The sequence below is a fragment of the Miscanthus floridulus genome, chromosome 3, assembly GCF_019320115.1.
Source record: "Miscanthus floridulus cultivar M001 chromosome 3, ASM1932011v1, whole genome shotgun sequence".
NCBI classification, from domain to species: domain Eukaryota; kingdom Viridiplantae; phylum Streptophyta; class Magnoliopsida; order Poales; family Poaceae; genus Miscanthus; species Miscanthus floridulus.
Genome location: NC_089582.1, coordinates 45842865 through 45862657, shown reverse-complemented (window position 1 = coordinate 45862657; position 19793 = coordinate 45842865). Strand labels below are relative to the sequence as shown.

Below are 19793 nucleotides of genomic sequence, written 5' to 3'. Positions count from 1 at the left end.
AGTGTGCCACACAACTGTCGGTTGAGTTGGGGTTGGGGAGAGATTTATGCTGGTCAGCTGGTCTGGACTCCGGAGTAGCGGGCCTCGTTTAGATTGTAAGTTTTTTTATTCTCTCTCCATTACATTAAATCTTTGATACACGTATAGAGTATTAAATGTAGATAAAAAATAACTAATTACACAGTTTGATTGTAAATTACGAGACGAATCTTTTGAGTCTAGTTAGGCCATGATTGGACAATAATTGTCAAATATAAATAAAAGTGCTACAGTGCCCGATACTGATTCCTAGCAGCAATCTAAACAAGGCCGTAGTGTAGTGGAGGTCTCATCAGTCCCAGAGTTCGACGCCACCGAGGGACCCCTTGTTTAGTTCCACCCTAATTTTCAAAAAGTTGCTACAGTACCTGTCACATCGAATGCTTGCGGCCCGTGCATGGAGCATTAAATGTAGACGAAAAGAAAAACTAATTGTACAGTTTGATGGGAAATTGCGAGACGAACGTTTTAAGCCTAATTAGTCCATGTTTAAACACTATTTATCAAATAAAAACGAACGTGCTACAGTAACCCAAAATCCAAATTCCTGCTACTAAACGAGGCCTCCAAGAAATGGGGGCGAACTTCGCAAGAGAACGCGTGGGCGTGGCGTGTTCGTCACCGCATGGCGGCCGCGACTGGGGAGGGTGCCTCTATAGCATAATAAATGCACGTTTTTCATGAACTTTGCGAGGTTGGAACTTGCTGGTCAGGTTCATTTCAGCTTTTTTTCCGGGAGACCAAAGGCAGACTCTTTAGTCTTTACGCACGGTAGGTATCTTGGAAGGCGAGGACCATCTCCCTGCCTAGCGCGTTTTTTTTTTTAGAAGTACCATGGCCCATTGGTCTTTTGGCTTGCCGTGTCCGCGTGCGGCTCACGCGGGGCGGTGGGACACCAGAACGCGAACACTCGAACAGAGCGTAGCGTGTGCGGTGAAATTGGTTATTTATACAATCACATAATGCGTGCTGACGTTTACATAACAGCCCAAATAGGAACAGGAAACATCGCATCGCACCAACTTCACTTACTCCGTTACGGCATCCAGACGCAGCAGCCTAACATAGGTCCAAACATGAACAGACTCTGTAGGGATGTCTCCGTGTAGAGCTATTCAACACCAGCATCAGCCATCTAGGCGGGCATCGGGCAAGCGCGCATCCCTCCCTAGTACTACAGGATCTGGGGAGAGAATTCAGTTGACCGCAGCCGGCACCTGATCCAAGGAAGGGATCAAAATCATCATTAAATATAAACTAAAAAATAACTAATTACACAGATTGTGACTAATTTACAAGACGAATTTTTTAAGCCTAATTAGTTCATGATTTGACAATGTAGTGCTACAGTAAACATGTGCTAATGGTAGATTAATTAGGCTTAATAAATTCGTCTCGCGGATTACCGAGGACTTTTATAATTTGTTTTATTATTACTGTCCGAACACTTCCATGTGATACCCCATGTGACACCCAACGTGAAATCTCTAAACTTTACTCTCTGGATTTAAACATTACCTAAATCTCTCCATTCATCGTCTCTCTTTTACCTTCTCTCTTGATAGTAAGTATACAATGGTGCAGAGCAAATGACTTGTTGCTTACTGGTTCGCAGGGTTGCCATACCGGAAATAGCAGCATCAGTGTAGCAGCCCCCAGGACCAGTGGAGGAAATCCAATCAGCTCCATCGGACCGATTCTCACAATCCTGTCAGTAAGCCAACCAGCCTCCTCAGTCTTCATATCGTCGTCCTTTTCAGTTTTGTTTTGCTAGTTATCCTGATTCTCCCGTAAACAAACAACACAGGTGATCCGATGGAACACAGTTCTAGCAAGTAATCCGTCAGTCCTGCACACAGGCCGAGCAATACAACCTACGTGTTACCGGCAGCCTTTTCGCTTGTTCGATAAGCCGCTTGTGCTGATTTGTATGGCTAATTTATTGTGAGAGAAAAACACTGTACCATAATTAATAAGCCCCGGCTGAAACAAACAAGCAAACAGATATGTCTCTGATGTACTCCATAGGCAGGATCCGTTTTTCTAAAAAATGAAAACAGGGCCTCGTTCACTTTGCAAAAAAAGTGAACCCGATGAATAGTATCACTTTCGTCTTATTTGATAAATATTGTGCAATCGTGGATCAACTAGGCTCAAAAGATTCATCTCGTGATTTCCAACTAAACTGTATAATTAGTTTTTTTTACCTACATTTAACACTCCATACAAGCGGCTAAAAATTGATGTGATGGAGAGAGTGTGAAAAAACTTCGAATTTGGATGGCATCTAAACAAGACCCAGCTCACGCCTCTGCGACTGAGCGCAAACAAGCTCTCACAAAAAGTTTTCTACTTTTCTAGGTAATCCATTGAGCTAGAAAATAATCATAGAAAAGTCTATTGTTTGCTTCTCAATCCATTCCTGCGGGAACGGAAAATATTCAAAGCAACGACCTCAAATGCTCTGCACACCAAGCGAATTGTTTTCCTTGTGTCTTCATGTTGCAGTATTTGTCTAGAATCGTATCCAGTAAGCTCCAGTGAAAGTAGCCAGCCTGAATTAAAGAAGTATATCATTTTTTTCTCAAAAGCGATATCATTGTGAGTGCACCAAATTGCACAAAAGAGAGCTGCCACTCCACGAATATATATAGCCGTGTGTAAGCTTACTATGTGAAAATGAACTAGGCCTTCCTGTTTTAATCTCTACCTTCCTTTAAGCTCGTTCATATAGGGCGATGTCTCTATGCTAGGGACCTTAGAGGAGAAACCTCTGCGTGTGTTGTTCTCGTGTTAGCCCTGGTAGCGGCATTTGTAGAGAACCCTATTTGCACAGATAAGTGTTCCCTTCGGGTGGAACAGCCTGGGGAGACAATAGAGCCCACACAGGATTCTCTACAGACGCCGCTACCAGGGCTAACACGAGAACAACACACGCAGAAATTTCTCCCCTAGGGTCCATAGCATAGAGACATCGCCCATATGAACGAGCTTAAAGGAAGACAGGGATTAAAACAGAAAAGCTTAATTAATTTCCACATAGCAAGCTTACATACGGCTTTCCCTTTCAGGAAACCCCAAGCACTTAGCACAAACCTTAGGGAAGAACTGTGAGAATCATCCACCACGAATAGTAATACTCCACTACCGTTGTATTACTCCACCACCATCTATAAATTAGAATAAAGGAAGTCCCCGTTATCTTCCTGCGCTTGTAAGGTAATCCCTAAAGTTTGTGCTAAGTACTTAGGTTTTTTCGAGAAAAAAAAAGGGTTTTAATCCCTATCTTCCTTTAAGCTTGTTCATATGGGGCGATGTCTTTATACTAGGGACCCTAGAGGAGAGACTTCTGCGTGTGTTGTTCTCGTGTTAGCCCTGGTAGCGGCGTTTGTAGAGAACCCTATTTGCGTAGATAAGTGTTCCCTTCGGGTGGAACTGTCTGAGAAGACGATAGAGCCTAAGTCCTGTGTGTGTGGCTGAGGATAGCAAGGGAGAAGACTGGGTTAGCCTGGTTCTGAAGCAAGCTAGTGATGTATACGGTGAGTACCAAGTAGGACTGACACAAGCATAGTCACATGACCGGCTGGAACATTGGTCTCGCCAGCCTGCAAAAGATCATGAGAAGCATAATCCGCATACGCATATTCACTAATCACACACATACTAATCACGCACGCATACTGCATCCACTGTCCACCCACTATAAATTCAAAGGCTAGTGACTTAAATAGTGAAGGGTTTGAGTGCCTGAGCCACTCCCGGGTCAGTGCTCGTGCACTGTTCATATTCCAAATTTGAATAATAACGAGTATTTTGAATAGTGCCACGAAATTAAATAGTAACCGCTGAATTTGAATAGTGCTTTGAATAGTAACTCGAGAATTTTAAATCTGAATTTTGAGTTCGAGTTTGTTGCAGTAGTTTAGCGTAATCGTGTAACAGTAGTATCGGAGCCTGGTTATTAGATTTTGAATTTGAGGAATTTACTATAATTTGTTGAGGATTGAAAAGTTACATTATTTAAATTTAGAAGTTAATACAGGAAAGACAGTCAATACTAAAGAGAATATAAATATAAGGTGCAGACTAAATAGTTCTGAAGAACATACTTGGCATATCTCTCACGGACAGATAAACTTAATAGTTGATTTGATACATAACTTTTACATATCTTGGGGAAAGAGGCAAGACGATCTAGAACTAAAATTTGACATACTACACAAGGAACATAAGCACCTTGAAGAGCAATATTCAGCTACCAATAATAAATTAGAATTAGCATTACAGACTTTAGAAGAAAGTAAAGTTTCCCTAGGAAGAATCAACTAAAATAATGATTATATTAAAAATGAGTTAACTTATCTATATAAGAAGATTGATAATATTAATATTGTTGAGCATAATAAAGAAATTGTGTTATCATCGGCAGGAATAGTTGAGTCTACCAGATCTTTAAACTCAGAAAAATAGAAGTATCTAAGAGCCTCTCTAGAAAAGACAAGTCACTCCACCTAGTTAATAGAGACATAAGACCTCTAGGTTTTATAGATAAACTGAAGGGAGGATGTGATGATATTGAAACCTTAGAAGAAATGATAGACGTAGAAAGAGATCTTGAAAGATATCACAAAGATATTTTAAGAAAAATAAGGCATCAACAAATATATCAAATGGGTTGGTTTAAAAATAAAAATGGATTATATAGAATATCTAGATAAGTAGAATTAAGTGTATTAACAGAACCTGTTCAGTTAAAAATTGTTAGCAAACAATTTGAGAATGCTTTAAAATATTCAGGATATAAATATATACATAAGGGAACCTATATCATTGGAATTAAAGGAATGACAAGAAAAAAATTATGAGCCAAGGTTTTAATAACTCTATTTGATAAAAGATGTGTCTCAATAAACAAAGTAGCATTAGGATTTTTAGAAGGTGATATGAATGAAAACATGTTAATAACATATATAGCCCCAGATTTAATAATGCCAGTAAAAGAATTTATAGATAAGATGTTTTTTGGATTTCAGACCAAAGTCTATGAAGACTTTAAAGGAACAAATCTATTAGTAAGCATAGAATTTATAGGAAGGTTAACCAACAGAAGTGGAACCAAATATAAAGTAAATGTGAACAATGTTATAGAAAGAATGCAATCTAAAGGAATAAAATTTATAAGTCCTCTGAAAATAAGTTCTGAAGAAAGAGCAGGAGAAGAATGGAATATAAGCTCGTTAATAGAACCAAAAATTTTAAAACAACCTAAAAATTACATAAGCAAAAAAATTCAAGCTTGCAAGTCACACCTCTGAATAGTGCATTGTATTTTATTTTAATTGGGTCTGGACATATCAATAATCAGCAAGAATGAGAATCAACTAAAGTACGCATCACAGTTGAACAAAAAATAAGTATTTAAACAAAGAAATCATCTTCTAGGCTTTCTACCACAACTGGTGCAACAACTCCATCATCAAGCATGCATATATATATCAACTAAATATATACTGAGGTATCAAAAGTTAGTAAATTACCTAGTTGACAACTTGAGATAATGATTATCCACTAAATAATCTCAACTCTTAGATCAGAGTGCCCTAACTGCACGTATGCACTTTGAACCGTATGTCTTATGGGATTGCCAAATCTTGTCCTCTGAAGAATACAAATTGGAGGTAAATAAATATATGATTGGAGGTAAATTCTTTTTGAACTGAGAACTGTGGAGCATTGCTCCCCAGCTATTTTATTAAAACTGAAGGAACCAAAATACAGAGCATTGTCCGCAGCGAAGTACACAGCACGCCGGCAACGATTGGCGATGGCCAATGCCCAATAGCCGATTGATCAAGGAAGACAGGAAGCTAGGGAACTACCTATATACAAAGGCAGCAAGCAGCGCCAAAGGAGAGAAAAAAATTGGAGGTAAATTAAACATTGATTATTTTTCGTAGATCAACAAAGGGAAATAGGAGCAACTGGGCAAGCGAACGGTACCTGGAACACCTGATGTGGACTCGTTGCTTGCGTAGACTATGTCGGAGTCACGTACGTGGCTACGTGAGTTGGGCTGCCCGCCGCCGGCGACGTCGCAACGGCTGACGACCGCGCAATGGAGCGGCGATACGATCACCGCAATGGAGCGACTCGGCGAGAAACAATTGAACCACCAAAATCACCGAACGTCCGATCAATGGAGAGGAGCGGCAGCGGCGTGCGGAACTCAGAAGGCAAACCTCTCGTAGGTTTTTCTTGACCGGGTCTCGTAGCTGTTACCATTCGTTGGGCCTTTTTTTTTGCATGCGTAACTCAGAAGGAAACCTCTCGTAGGTTTTTTTTTTTGGACCGGGTCTCGAAGGTTCTTGTTATGAGATTTTTTTTAAGGCATACCTCTTATGAGATTAGTTGGGCGTTTTTTTTTAGAAAACGGAGTATACATGTATAGGATTAGACCCCTTGCTTACTATTGTTTTCTATTATTTATTAGCTTTCTATTATTTTTCTAAAACAGTTAAAACAGCTTACGAGTATTAATTAAATAAACAAAGTAAAATATTACATAGGTTGCTATAGGCGTGGAAAAAATTCGTGACAACATGCAATACATGGGAACATATCTAATAGATGATATATATGGGGTTGGTCCCTAGGCCTCGAGGGCCCAATGTGGTCGTAGAGCTCGACCCCCCTTAGGACCGGGCCTGACTGGCGTTCTAGGAGACGACACATCTAGGGCGCCGGCCGAAGGCTGCTGGCCAGGCGCGCCTGATCCAGATGACGATGATCGATCTATGGGGAGAGTCGCATGCATCTCTAACCAACATAACATTCACATATGTTGTTGGGTCCTAGACAAAGAAAGGCCCACCAAATACTTGTCTATAGCAACACAAAAAAACCGTGGCAATAGTAATATGATATTGCATCCATTTAGGATTGTAGTTACAATAAGTACCTGACAATTGCAACGCCATACAAGATTATTACAACAAAAAAACCATGGCAATAGAAACATGCTACTGCAACCATTTCAGAATTCTTGTTGCAATAACCACCTAACAATTGCAACACCACTGAAGACTATTGCAACCCAGAATAACCATGGCAAAGTTACAAGCAAAAGCAACCAAATTTAATATAGTTGCAATAACACCAAGTAATTGCAACGAAAATCAATACTAATGCAACTCCAAAGCGCCATTGCAATAACGCCAACTAATCGCAACACAATTCTAAAATGGTTGCAGTAGCATACTTCTGTTGCAACGACAAACCACACATATTGCAACATATTTAGTCCATTGCATTATAGGCACATATTGCAACCATTTTATGGAAAGGTTGCAATACAACTCCCCTATGGCAACCAAATTAGTGGTGTTGCAATCGTGTGCCGTGGCATTAGGGGGAATCCTTGTAGTGCTATAAAAGGCAAGGGAGTGTCATTATAAAAACCAAGCCATTGCATTTTCTTCAATCCAAGCGGCCAAGGGCCAAGCAGCACTCTAGTAGTTCCCAAATCTGAATTTGAGATCTATTTGGGCCAACAGCATCTACAATGATGTTTAAATTGTTGAGCACTTGACATAGTCTTTTATGTTTATCAGTCTCGCTAGTAGAAAAAGGGTGATCAGGGCTGGAGTAGGAGCCGACGACTGCGCGACGCACCTTGCTGCCGCAGAGGCTGCCGCGGCGGCTGAGACGGCCAGGCAGGCAGCGGCTGTGGGCCAGGCCGCGGTGGCTGCAGTCGCGGCGCTGCGTGCAGAGATGGAGCGGGAGGAGTCGGAGCCAGCAGGAGGAGGGTCGCATAGCCCGGACGGGCGCTGCCGCCAGTCGCCGTCACCAAAGCAGCATTATGGTCGCTGTGTGCGCTCCCCGGTGCTGCAGACAGTCTACCGCGACTTCGGAGCAGGAACGCCATGTCAATGCTCACCAAGTCGAACTACCACAAGTGGAGCTTGCTGATGAAGGTCAAGTTGCTAGCTCGGTGGCTGTGGGAGGCGGTCCATGTCGGCGGCGTCAACTACGACGACGATCGCCGGGCGCTGGAGGCACTATGCACCGCCATCCCCACCGAACTTGGCGCTTCCATCGCCAACAAGGCCACGGCGAAGCTAGCATGGGAGTCGATCGCCGCGGCACGCGTCGGCGGAGATCGCGTACACCGGGCAACGCTACAACGCCTTCGAGGGGAGTGGGAAGGCCTCACCTTTTAGCCCGATGAGCAAGTCAAGGACTTCGCCGTGTGGCTGACCAACCTGATAGAGCAGATGGCGCGCAATGGCGACACCGACCTCACAGAGGAGCGCGCGGTGGAGAAATTCCTCTGCTGCATGCTGAGGAAGTACGCGCAGATCGTCATGTCGATCGAGACGCTCCTTGACTTCGAGCAGCTCACCGTCGAGGACGTGACCGGGAGGCTCAAGGTAGTGCAGGACGAGCGAGGAGGGGCCTCACACCGAGCCGAGCGCCACCGAAGGCAAGCTATTTTACACGATGGAGCAGTGGTGTGCCTTCGAGAAGAAGAAGAAGAAGAAGAAGGAGGAAGGATCCAAACCATCCGGCTCCTCCAAGGAATGTTGTCGGCGTCCTCGTGGCAGCAAGAAGAAAGAGGAGGACAAGGGGCCCCGAGGTAAGGTAGGCACTGATAGTGGCACCGCTGGCGAGAGCAAGGCGACCCGGGATGACACCTGCAACAACTGCGGTGGGTCCAGCCACTAGGCCAAGGACTGCCACCTTCATCCATGCCGCGGTGCGCAGGCTCTTATCGCGCAAGCAGGGGAGGAGGATGCTGCTCTATTCCTGGTGCACGGGTGCGTTGAGTCATAGGGAGAAGCAAAGGAGGGGGTGAAAGGTCCAAGCTTTCCCCTTTTCGCGTCGGCTAGCTCCGCACATCTCCACCTCAACGAACTGTGCGCCCACGCCTTCCTCAGCAAAGGCGCAGATGATGACAAGATCGACGGCTGGTACCTCAACACCTATGCCATGCACCACATGACTGGTTGGCGTGAGTTCTTCTCTGAACTGGACTCCGACGTGAAGGGCTCCGTCAAGTTTGGTGACGCCTCCGTCGTGGAGATCAAGGGAGTCAGCTCGATCATCTTCAAGGTTGAGACGGGGGAGCACCGCCTCCTCACCGGCATGTACGACATCCCGGCCTTGAGGAAATCCATCATCAGCGTCGGGCAGCTAGATGAGAATGGCTCATGGGTGGAGATCGAGGACAGCGTGTTGTGAATCTGATATAGAAGTCGCCGCCTTCTCGCCAAGGTGAACTGGGGAAGCAACCGCCATTACGTGCTTCATGTGTAGGTGGTGCACCCCCTTTCCCTTGTCGTGCACTGGGATGATGAGGCCTGGCGCTGGCACGAGCGCTTTGGGCATCTTCACTTTGAGGCCCTGAAGCAGCTTAGCAAGGAGGAGATGGTCCATGGCATGCCCTGCGTCGACCACGTCGAGCAGCTCTGTGACACCTGTGTGGTGACCAAGCTAAAGCGCTGACCCTTCCCACGTCAAGCCTCCTACCATGCCACCGAGCAGCTCAAGCTGGTGCACGGCGGCCTCTGCGATCCAGTGTCACCGACCACTCTTGGAGGTCGATGCTACTTCCTACTACTCGTCGATGACGCCACCCGCTATATGTGGGCCATGCTGCTCGATTCCAAGGTGGCAGTTGCAGACGCCATCAAGCACCATCAAGTAGCCGCGGAGAAGGAGTGCGGTCGCAAGCTTTGGGTGCTCCACATGGACAACGGCAGGGAGTTCACAGTGGTCGAGTTCACGGTGTACTACGCCAACAAGGGGATTCAGTGCCACTACTCCGCGCCCTACTCACCGTAGCAGAATGGCGTGGTCGAACACCGCAATCAGATGGTGGTGGCAGCGGCACACGCCCTCGTAAAGCAGCGCAGTATGCCAGTGGTCTACTGGGGGGAGGCTATGATGACCATCGTACACCTGCTCAACCGCTCGCCGACCAGTGCTCTCGACGACAAGACGCCATATGAGGCCTGACATGGATGCAAGTCGACGGTCAGCTACCTACGCGTCTTTAGCTGCCTCGCCTTCGTCAAGGAGCTGAACCACGTCGACAAGCTCGACGATCCTAGCTCACCGGGGGTCTTCATTGGCTACGCAGAAGGGGCTAAGGCCTACCGCGTGCTCGACCCGGTAACACGGTGCGTGCATGTGGCGCGCGACGTCGTGTTCAATGAAGGATGTGGCTGGGCATGGGACAAGGTGATGGATGATGGGTCAATGACCACGCTCCGTGACTTCGCCGTCGAGTATGTGTGGGCGAGAGGTGCCGAGGGAGCACAAGGTGCATCCACATCGATATTTGGGTCTTCATCACTAGCGTCGACCTCTTCATTAGCTCCGCCGCGCTCGCCATCACCACATCTAGGGGAGCTCTGCAGCCCATCAGCGATGGTCCGCATCCCATCAGCGGTGGTCGGCAACCCATCAGCGGTGGTCGGTAGCCCATAGGCAGCGGTCGTGAGCTCATCGGTAGCAGCACCGACCTCTCTAGCACCACAGCCGACCTCTCCGGTGCACCAGCTAACCACTCCGGTATCTTCTACTTTGCCCGCTGTGACACCAGCGCACGCAGGGCAGCTGGAGGTTGAGTACATGACGCCGCTGGAGGATGATGAAGATTGCTTAGACGCCTACTATGACAATGAGCCCCTCTGGTACCACACGGTGGCGAACATCCTCGGAGAGCAGTCTCCACCGAACCAGCCTAAGAGGCTCTTCGCCTAGCTACATCTGACGCACGTCGGTGAGCCGACCACTTATGCTGAGGCGTAGGGTGGTCTAGCATGGCGAGCGGCAATGGAGCAGGAGCTCAAGTCCATCGAGCAGAACCACACCTGAGAGCTGGTGCCATGACCTGACGGCCATCGTCCCATCACCCAGAAGTGGGTGTTCAAGCTCAAGAAGGATGAGCTAGGCGTGGTGATCAAGCACAAGGCGCGGCTGGTGGCGTGCGGCTTCGTCTAGCAGGAGGGGATCGACTACGATGACGCTTTCGCCCCCATGGCGCACATGGAGTCAATTCATGTCCTCCTCGTGCTGGTGGCTCAAGAGGGGTGGCAAGTCCATCACATGGATGTGAAGTCCGCCTTTCTCAACGGTGACCTCAACAAGGAGGTCTACATGCGCCAGCCACCTGGCTACGCCATCGTCGGAGAAGAAGGGAAGGTGTACCACCTGCGCAAGGCACTCTACGGTCTACGCCAGGCACCGCGCGCCTGGAACGCAAAGCTCGATGCCATGCTCAAGAAGATGGGTTTCAAGCAGATTGCACATGAGGCGGCGGTGTACCGGCGGGGTAGCGGACGCAACGTCTTACTGGTCGATGTCTACGTTGATGACCTCATCATCACCGGCGCTAAAGAACAGGAGGTGGAGGTGTTCAAGGCACAGATGAAAATGGCGTTCGACATGAGCGACCTCGGCCTCCTCTGCTTCTACCTCGGCGTCGAAGTGTGCCAGGACGCCAGCGTGATCGCCCTCCACCAAACCCACTACACCAAGCACATCCTAGAGCTCGATGGCATGACAGGCTGCAATCTGGCCCACACCCTGATGGAGGAGAAGCTCAAGCTGAGTCGGGAGAGCACGGCGGAGGAGGTCGATCCAACCCGTTATCGACGGCTGAGCTGGTTCATAGAGCGGCCGATGATGGAGCATCTACAGGCCATCAAGCGAATCCTAAGCTATGTGGTGGGCACCCTCAACTATGGTCTCCACTACGGAAGGGCCCCCAACACGGTGTGGTTCATCGGCTACTGCGATAGCGACCTCACCGGCGATATGGACACCAGCAAGAGCACAACCGGGAAGATGTTTTTCCTCGGTGATTGCTTGGTCAGCTGGCAGTCCCTCAAGCAGAAGGTGGTGGCCCTATCAAGTTGTGAAGTGGAGTACATCTCCACCACCACTGTAGCAACTCAAGCACTATGGCTGTCAAGGATGCTAGCAGAGCTCCTTGGCAGGATGTGGTTGAGCTAAAGGTGGACAGTAAGTCTGCTCTAGCTCTGGCCAAGAACCCTGTCTTCCACGAAGAAGCAAGCACATTCGCATCAAGTATCACTTCATCAGAGATTGCTTGGAGGATGTGAAAGGTCCTAATATGGCTAGAGGGGGGTGATTAGCCTATTTAAAAATCTACAAATCAACTAGAGCAATTTGATTAGTATGACAAATAGCGAAATGCAAACTTGCTCTAGCTCTACAAGGGTTGCAAGCCACCTATCCAACAATTCTATTTGCAATAATTACTAAGCACACAACTTGTAATGTTACTACTCACTAAGAGCTCTTAATCTTGCTACTCTAAAGAGCTCCACTAGATGAACTTAAAATAACAAAGCAAGCTCTCAATTCTAATTACACTAAAGAGCTTGCCACAACTAGTTAGCAAGAATATAAATGAGTGAGTAGGGTGATTATACCGCTGTGTAGAGGAGTGAACCAATCACAAGATGAATACTAAATCAATCACCGAGAGAATACCAAATGGCAAGAGACAACCAATTTTCTCCCGAGGTTCACGTGCTTGCCAACACGCTACGTCCCCGTTGTATCGACCAACACTTGGTAGTTCAGCGGCTAAGAGGTGTTGGCACCAAGCCGTCTAGGTGGTGGCAACCACTAAGAGCAACAAGTGAATCCCACAGCAAAACACGAACACGAAGTGCCTCTAGATGCAATCACTCGAGCAATGCACTTGGAATCTCTCTCAATCTCACAATGATGATGAAACAATGATGGAGATGAGTGGGAGGGCTTTGGCTAAGCTCACAAGGTTGCTATGTCAATGCAAATGGCTAAGAGTTTGAGCTAGAGCCGGCCATGGGGCTTAAATAAAAGCCCCCACTAAATAGAGCTGTTGTACCCCTTCACTGGGCACAACGTGGTGTGACCGGACGCACCGGTCATATTGACCGGACGCTGGACCTCAGCGTTCGGTCACGCGATGCGTGCCACGTGTCCCCTCTCTTCAAATGTCGATCGACCGATCTCAATGGTCAAGTGATGACCGGACGCGCCGCTAGAAAGTGACCGGACGCAGGACCCCAGCGTCCGGTCATTTCCAGTAAGGTTCCAAATGCGAAATTTCACGACTAGATGCGTCCAGTCATGCTCGACCGGACTCTCCCAGCGTCCGGTCACTCAATGTCTCCTCTGTGCGCCCCACATCAACGTACGTCAGCACTGACCGGACTCAGATCCTGAGCGTCTGGTCAGATTTCGCGCTAGCATCCAGTCATAAGACCGAGACGCGAGCTCACTGCTATCACTGACCAGACGCGCCGGTCCAGTAGAGGCCAGCGTTCGGTCACTCTAGTGAAACCCTGTCTTTTCTATATAGGGCGCCGGTGGCACCGTCAGACTGTCCGCACTCTACGGGCGGACACTCCGTTGGTGAAGTTTCTTACCCTTGCTCAAATGTGCCAACCACCAAGTGTATCACCTTGTGCATATGTGTTAGCATATTTTCACAAACATTTTCTAAGGGTGTTAGCACTCCACTAGATCTTAAATGCATATGCAATGAGTTAGAGCATCTAGTGGCACTTTGATAACCACATTTCGATACGAGTTTCACCCCTCTTAATAGTACGGCTATCAATCTTAAATGTGATCACACTCACTAAGTGTCTTGATCACCAAAACAAAATGGCTCCTACCATTTATACCTTTGCCTTGAGCCTTTTGTTTTTCTCTTTCTTCTTTTCCAAGTTCAAGCATTTGATCATCACCATGCCGTTACCATCATCATGATCTTCACCATTGCTTCATCACTTGGAGTAGTGCTACCTATCTCATAATCACTTTGATAAACTAGGTTAGCACTTAGGGTTTCATCAATTAACCAAAACCAAACTAGAGCTTTCAGGATGGGAGCATCAAGGCCAGCCATATTGCCACTACTGATCAGCTAGTTGATATTTTCACCAAGTCGCTGGGGAAGTCCAAGTTCTAGGAGATGAGGGAGAGGATTGGGCTACAGCAGATCACCTCCAGTGCTCGGCACAAGGCTTAGGGGGAGAATGGATAGATAAGCCTAGTGCTAAAGCACTTGTATCTTACTTTTTCTGCACTTTTACTTTTCTTGGCTTCCAAGTCTAGTGGTAAGAATATGCTCAGCATCCACTTTAGTGGTTAGAATATGCTGTAGCAAGTGAGAGTCCCCCTACCTATAAAAGGCAAGAGAGTGTCATTGTAAAAACCAAGCCATTGCATTTCCTTCAATCCAAGTGGCCAAGGGCCAAGCTGCCCTGGTAGTTCCCAAATCTGAATCTGAGATCTATTTGGGCCAACAGCATCTATAATGATGTTGTTTAAATTGTTGAGCACTTGACATAGTTCTTTCTGTCTATCTGTCTTGCCAGTAGAAAAAAGAGGCGCTTGGCAGAGTTGAATTTAGATAGAGCAAAAGGGTGACTCACATTATGATCTTTGGATCCCTCTTCTCCCCTGGATTGGCATCTGATACTATCCACGATTAAATAACCTATGTACATTTCTTTTCTCAATATATTTAGTAGGTGTACCATAGCACAGTTTGTGATATCACACACCTCTCTGTCGGGGGCTTTACCCAAGGGGGCGGTTGTTGGGGCTACTACTGGTGTGGTGGCGGCGGCGGCAAGGGCTAGGCCAGGGGGGGCGGCGTGGTGGCGGCGTTGGCACAGGGAGGTGAGGGCGGCGGCTAGGGTTGGGGTGGCGCAGGGTGCGGACGGCGGCGGCGGGTATGGAGATGACCGAGGCTTTAGAAGGGAGAGGGAGAAGTAGGGGAGGCACTAGGCCCTTTTTCTTGCTTACATGGAAATAGTTACATTGTCCCTATATTTATAGTCCCTTGTGGACTTGTGTATTTCAAGAAACTATAAGAAGGGTCCCTACAGATTTGGTCTTCTTATTTCTAAGCAAAACCATCATATTTCCTAAATAAACTCGATCATATTTCCTAAACAATTCTCCACTTATTTTCCCAATTTCTATTATTAGCTTTCCTCTATTCTAAATCCTCCCGAATATCGGGATATTGAGGGGGCGGTGGTGGCTCAACCCCCTAGCCACGCCTTCCCTTCTGCATGCGGGGGGATTTAGCGCCGGCCAGGGCTAGGTCTCGGGCCTCCCCTGGCCCGCTAGGCCCGACGTGTGGGGTCTGGATCGGACGCGTGACACTCTGCCTCTCCTGAACGATGACACAGACCCATCGCAGCAGTTGCTGGAGATTGTGTAGCATCTAATCCTCCATAGTGAGAGTGGTTTCAGGCAGTACTTGTCTATTGGCAATCTTACCTATAATTGCTGCAGAAACTACCTCCACTCGAAGCTCACTCACAGAACAGAATTAACCAGTGACCCACAATATTCTTATGAGTAATTATTGTGGCAAGGACAATGAGAACACAATTAAACTATATATATATATATATATGGCTCGTTCGCTGGTCTGGACGGGTTCAGCCAGCCGGCTGGTCCCCCTCACGTGTTACTGTCCATCCTACCAGCCGAACAGTGTTTTTCTCTTACAATAAACCAGCCGGAATAGTGTTTTTCAGCCAAGTTTCAGATCAACAAATGGGGCCATAGTAGTACTTACATACAGGGCAATGGCAGCAAAACATAGGATTTGCAGTTCATGAGTCGTGACTACTATAAAAATGAGATTGTGTCGCATGATAATACATGACCATGACAAAGACATGCACTTCCACTTGATAAATCAATTATTCTAGTCTTGGGCTTAGCACAAAGTACCTACCTAGAATCATACGCCGATGATAGCAAAGCTTGCAGCTGGCAAATGCATGCTTGCTTGCATCTGAAATTGAAACAGGCAATTTTATAGAAGCATGAAAACAACTTCTGTCATAAGTGTTCCGGAATCCAGAAAACAAGGCAGCATGTATTTGGTAAGGCCATGTTTAGTTCATCCTAAATTTCCAACATTGACACTGTGGCCCCGTTCGCTTGTCTTAAAAATGACTTGTTCGGCTTCTTTTTTCAGCCGGAACAGTGTTTTTCTCTCACAACAATTCAGCCAGAACAGTGTTTTTCAGCCAGTTTCAGTCAAGTTTCAGACCAGCGAACGGGGCCTGTGTAAAAAAGAAGATTCTCCATCACATCAAACTTGCGGTACATGCATGGAGCACTAAATGTTGACGAAATCAAAAACTAATTGCACAGTTTGGTTGTACTCTGCGAGACGAACGTTTGAGCCTAATCAGTCAACGATTGGACAATTATTACCAAATACAAATGAATGCTACAGTGTAACTACAGTGCAGATACAGTGTTTTTCTTACCAATTGTACTGCCTTTCTATCATTGCATAGTGACAACGGTTTTACCCATAGAAAACTAGTTTGTGAATTGTAAAAGTTATACTAAAAGTTAGGCTGTTTGGATCACAATATGGATTTCACGCTTCATTGGGATCTAAACTTGACATACAAGTGCTTGTATACTGTAGAAGATTACACTCGGTGGACTCTGTAGCGTTGTTGGCTCCTTTTGTGTTCGTTGGTTCGTCACTTGGGATGTGTTGTGGTTTTTCATTGGTTTTTCTTTGATTAACTGTGCACTTGTATGGTTTTCGGCCCTAGCTTTCCTCAGGAACCGATCGGCCCGGTGCTGCCACGCGAGCGCGATGGGCGCTGGCCGGTGAACTCGACGACGGAGCAGAGGATCACCCGCTTGGCCACTGGCAGCGAAGCAAAGCAAAGCCCGTGACGAGACATGATACAGACAGTGGTGGCCGGTGGGCGATGGGATGGCCCCCTGTTGACGTGTACGCGCCCGTCCAAGTGTCGCACGCACGCACTGCATGGGTTCTCGGCGCCGTGGCATGGTTGGCCACTGCATGGGTGCTCGCACGAGACACGAGACAGACAGCGGTGGCCGGTCGCGCGAGGAGGACGCCGGCCGGCCTCGCTCTCTCCCGACAGCGCAACTGCACCGAGCTCCCGCGCGCCGGAACAGCGCAGCCCACCTGCTCCGGAGCCTTTCGCCGACCCCGGTCCCCACGCCGGCGCCGCCGCCCCACCCGCCACCGGGCCTCCCGAGGCTGGCCGCCACGAACGCCAGCGCGTCCGCCGCCGTGTACCGCGCCCGCCCGTCGTCGCCCTTCAGGAGCAGCATCGCGGCCAGCACGCGTCCATGCAGTTCCACACGCTGAGCACGGCCCACGACGGCGGCGGCGCGGCCAGGAACGCCTCCCCGGTCCCGTCCGCGACGACGACCCCGACGGCAGGGCCAGGAACGTGCCCAGCGACAGGTTGTTGGACAGGACGGCGTCGATGTCGGCGGGGAAGAACTCGACGTTGGCGAAGTGCCAGCGGTACAGCAGCTCGGACAGGTGGTAGGCTAGGTCGACTGGTCGAGCGAGCCCAGCAGCTCACCACCTCACCTTGCTGCATCTGGCCGGCCAACCGCTGGACCTGTGGTGCTTGCTTACTGTGCTTAGACGCAGCCGGCCCGCAGCCCCCAGCCAGGCACGACCACAACGTGGGTGTATAGACAGAGCAGACAGAGAGACCGAGCGGCACGTACGTGGTCGTGTATACGTAGGGAGTCCGGCGAGTGGCGAATGCGGCAGAGCGGGGCGCCGAGGAGGTCCATGAAGAGGCACATCTTGCCGCCACCGCTCATACACCCGACCTCGCACGCGTGCTCCACCTCCTCCACGCCGGCGCGGTCGCGCGCGTCGTCGTCGTCGTACGTCCGCACCACCACGACGGCCGGCGCCTCGACCATCTCCCGGGAAGACGAGAGGCCGGCCGGAGCTGGGTGTGTTTGGTGTGCTTGCTGATATAGTAGCTGCGAAGCTGCGACGCGAGAGGGGTGCGGGTGATGAAGAACGGAGTGAGGAGGCCGCAAGTATGAATCACGTGGTGTGCTCTCTGATCGCGTAGAAGATAAAAAAAAGCGGGGGGTTTTCTGTAAATATACGTTGGATTTAAGGTTAAATAAATGGCATGGACCTGCAGTGAACCATTTTAAAAGTTCATGGACCAAAAATGCAGTTTCAAAATTGATGGACCTAGATAACACGTCAACAAAAGCTAATGAACCTCCGGTACATTTTACTCTACATTGAATTAGTTTTAAACGAACTCTCAAGTTTAATTATCATTGAATGGTAACTGATAGAATTCGTAGTGAAAGAGTACTAGATGTTACAGTAAACGATAGGAATACTAATGCAAGAGTACTGGTCGCAACACTAACCGCTAGAAGTTCTTTAGTCGTTCCTAAAATTCATGTCATATTAAATATTTAGATATTAATAAAGAACATTAAATATAGATTAATTACAAAACCAATTACATAGATAGAGGCCAATTTGCGAGACGATTTTTTAAGCCTAATTAATCTGTCATTAGCACATATTTACTGTAGCACTACGCTGTCAAATCATGGACTAATTAGGCTTAAAAGATTCATCTCGCAAATTAGTCGTAAGTTATGTAATTAGTTTCGTAATTAGTCTATATTTAATACTCCATATATATGTCTAAACATTCAATGTGACAGAAATTTTCGGAGACCCTGTACAAACCAAACACCCCCTTAGTACCACAAGGGTAGTAGATGCCACAGTAGCCTGTAGAATTGGTAGTACAGGAGCACTAGTTGCTACAGTAAATGAATAGATGGGATTTCTTTGGCTTTGGTACATGCAACAATAATTGAGGGATGGTACACCTATCTGTCAGTGTTGCATTTCGTTCATCTGATAGTCAGCTGTGGTAGCTCTCATGTCCCAACCAAAATCCTCTCCACTCTACAGAATGTCAAATAATCAAAGGGAGCCAAACTGATTGAGCCAATAAGTCTAGTCCTTGTTTACTAGTGAACAGTAAAGTCAACTTCCATTTTTCGGTGGAGCTTGATGATGAACATATAGCTTAGTAAATCTACCAGAAATCATGCTCTGCTGATTTTTTGTCTTTTGTGTAAATAAGCTATTTTCTCAATAAATCTGAAGAAACAGGGGCCTCTGCCACTAATTTTGTCAACGCAATCTATTACACTGCCATGCTATCCTCATTTTCCATTGAATTGTCACGCCTCGTCTTAATGACCTATCAACCTACACTCCATGTCTGAATAAAAATCCTTTCCAGGATGCTAACATATTCAAAGGGATCTGAACTGATTGAGCCAGAAAGTCAGGCCCTTGTTTACTTCTAGTACTTGTCATCCACACAGTAATCAGTACAAGAGAACCAGATGCGACAATAGTTGAAGGGATGGATTTCTTGGACATGGAAACTTAAGTGCAAATTCTGTGGCCTTGGGGATATCTGTCAGGGTTGTACTTCAGTCATCTAATAGCATAGTGCAGTAGCTTTCATGTCTTAATAAAAATACTCCCGAATGTCAAATATTCGGGCGCTGAACTGATTGAGGCTATGTCCTTGTTTACTACTAGTACTTAAAGTCAACTTTCCATTAGGTGGCAGTGCTTCATGATAAAAACATATATTAGTAATGTTAAGAAAATTATGCTCTTTCTAACATTTTTCTGGTGTGTAAAATAAGCTATTTCTTCAGAAATCTTAAGAAGCAGGGGCCTCTGCCACTAATTTTGTCAATAAAATCTAACAGACTTCCGTGCTGTCCTCACTTCCATTGAATTGTCAAGCCTCATCTTAATTGCAATATATCTCTATAAAGCAAGCTATATATCATTTCTAATTAGAACCATCCTGCACTCCAAC

The 19793-nt window shown here is 47.1% G+C and overlaps 1 protein-coding gene across 1 annotated transcript; it reads left to right on the top strand.

Moving 5' to 3' along the window:
- Nucleotides 1-5651: 5651 nt before the first annotated feature.
- LOC136543658 (uncharacterized) lies at nt 5652-9543 on the top strand. Its single transcript, XM_066536045.1, has 6 exons — nt 5652-5665; nt 7650-7844; nt 7955-8201; nt 8313-8468; nt 8872-9270; nt 9355-9543. The coding sequence occupies exons 1-6, from the start codon at nt 5652-5654 to the stop codon at nt 9541-9543; spliced, it is 1200 nt and encodes a 399-aa protein (XP_066392142.1).
- The last annotated feature ends 10250 nt before the right edge of the window (nt 9544-19793 follow it).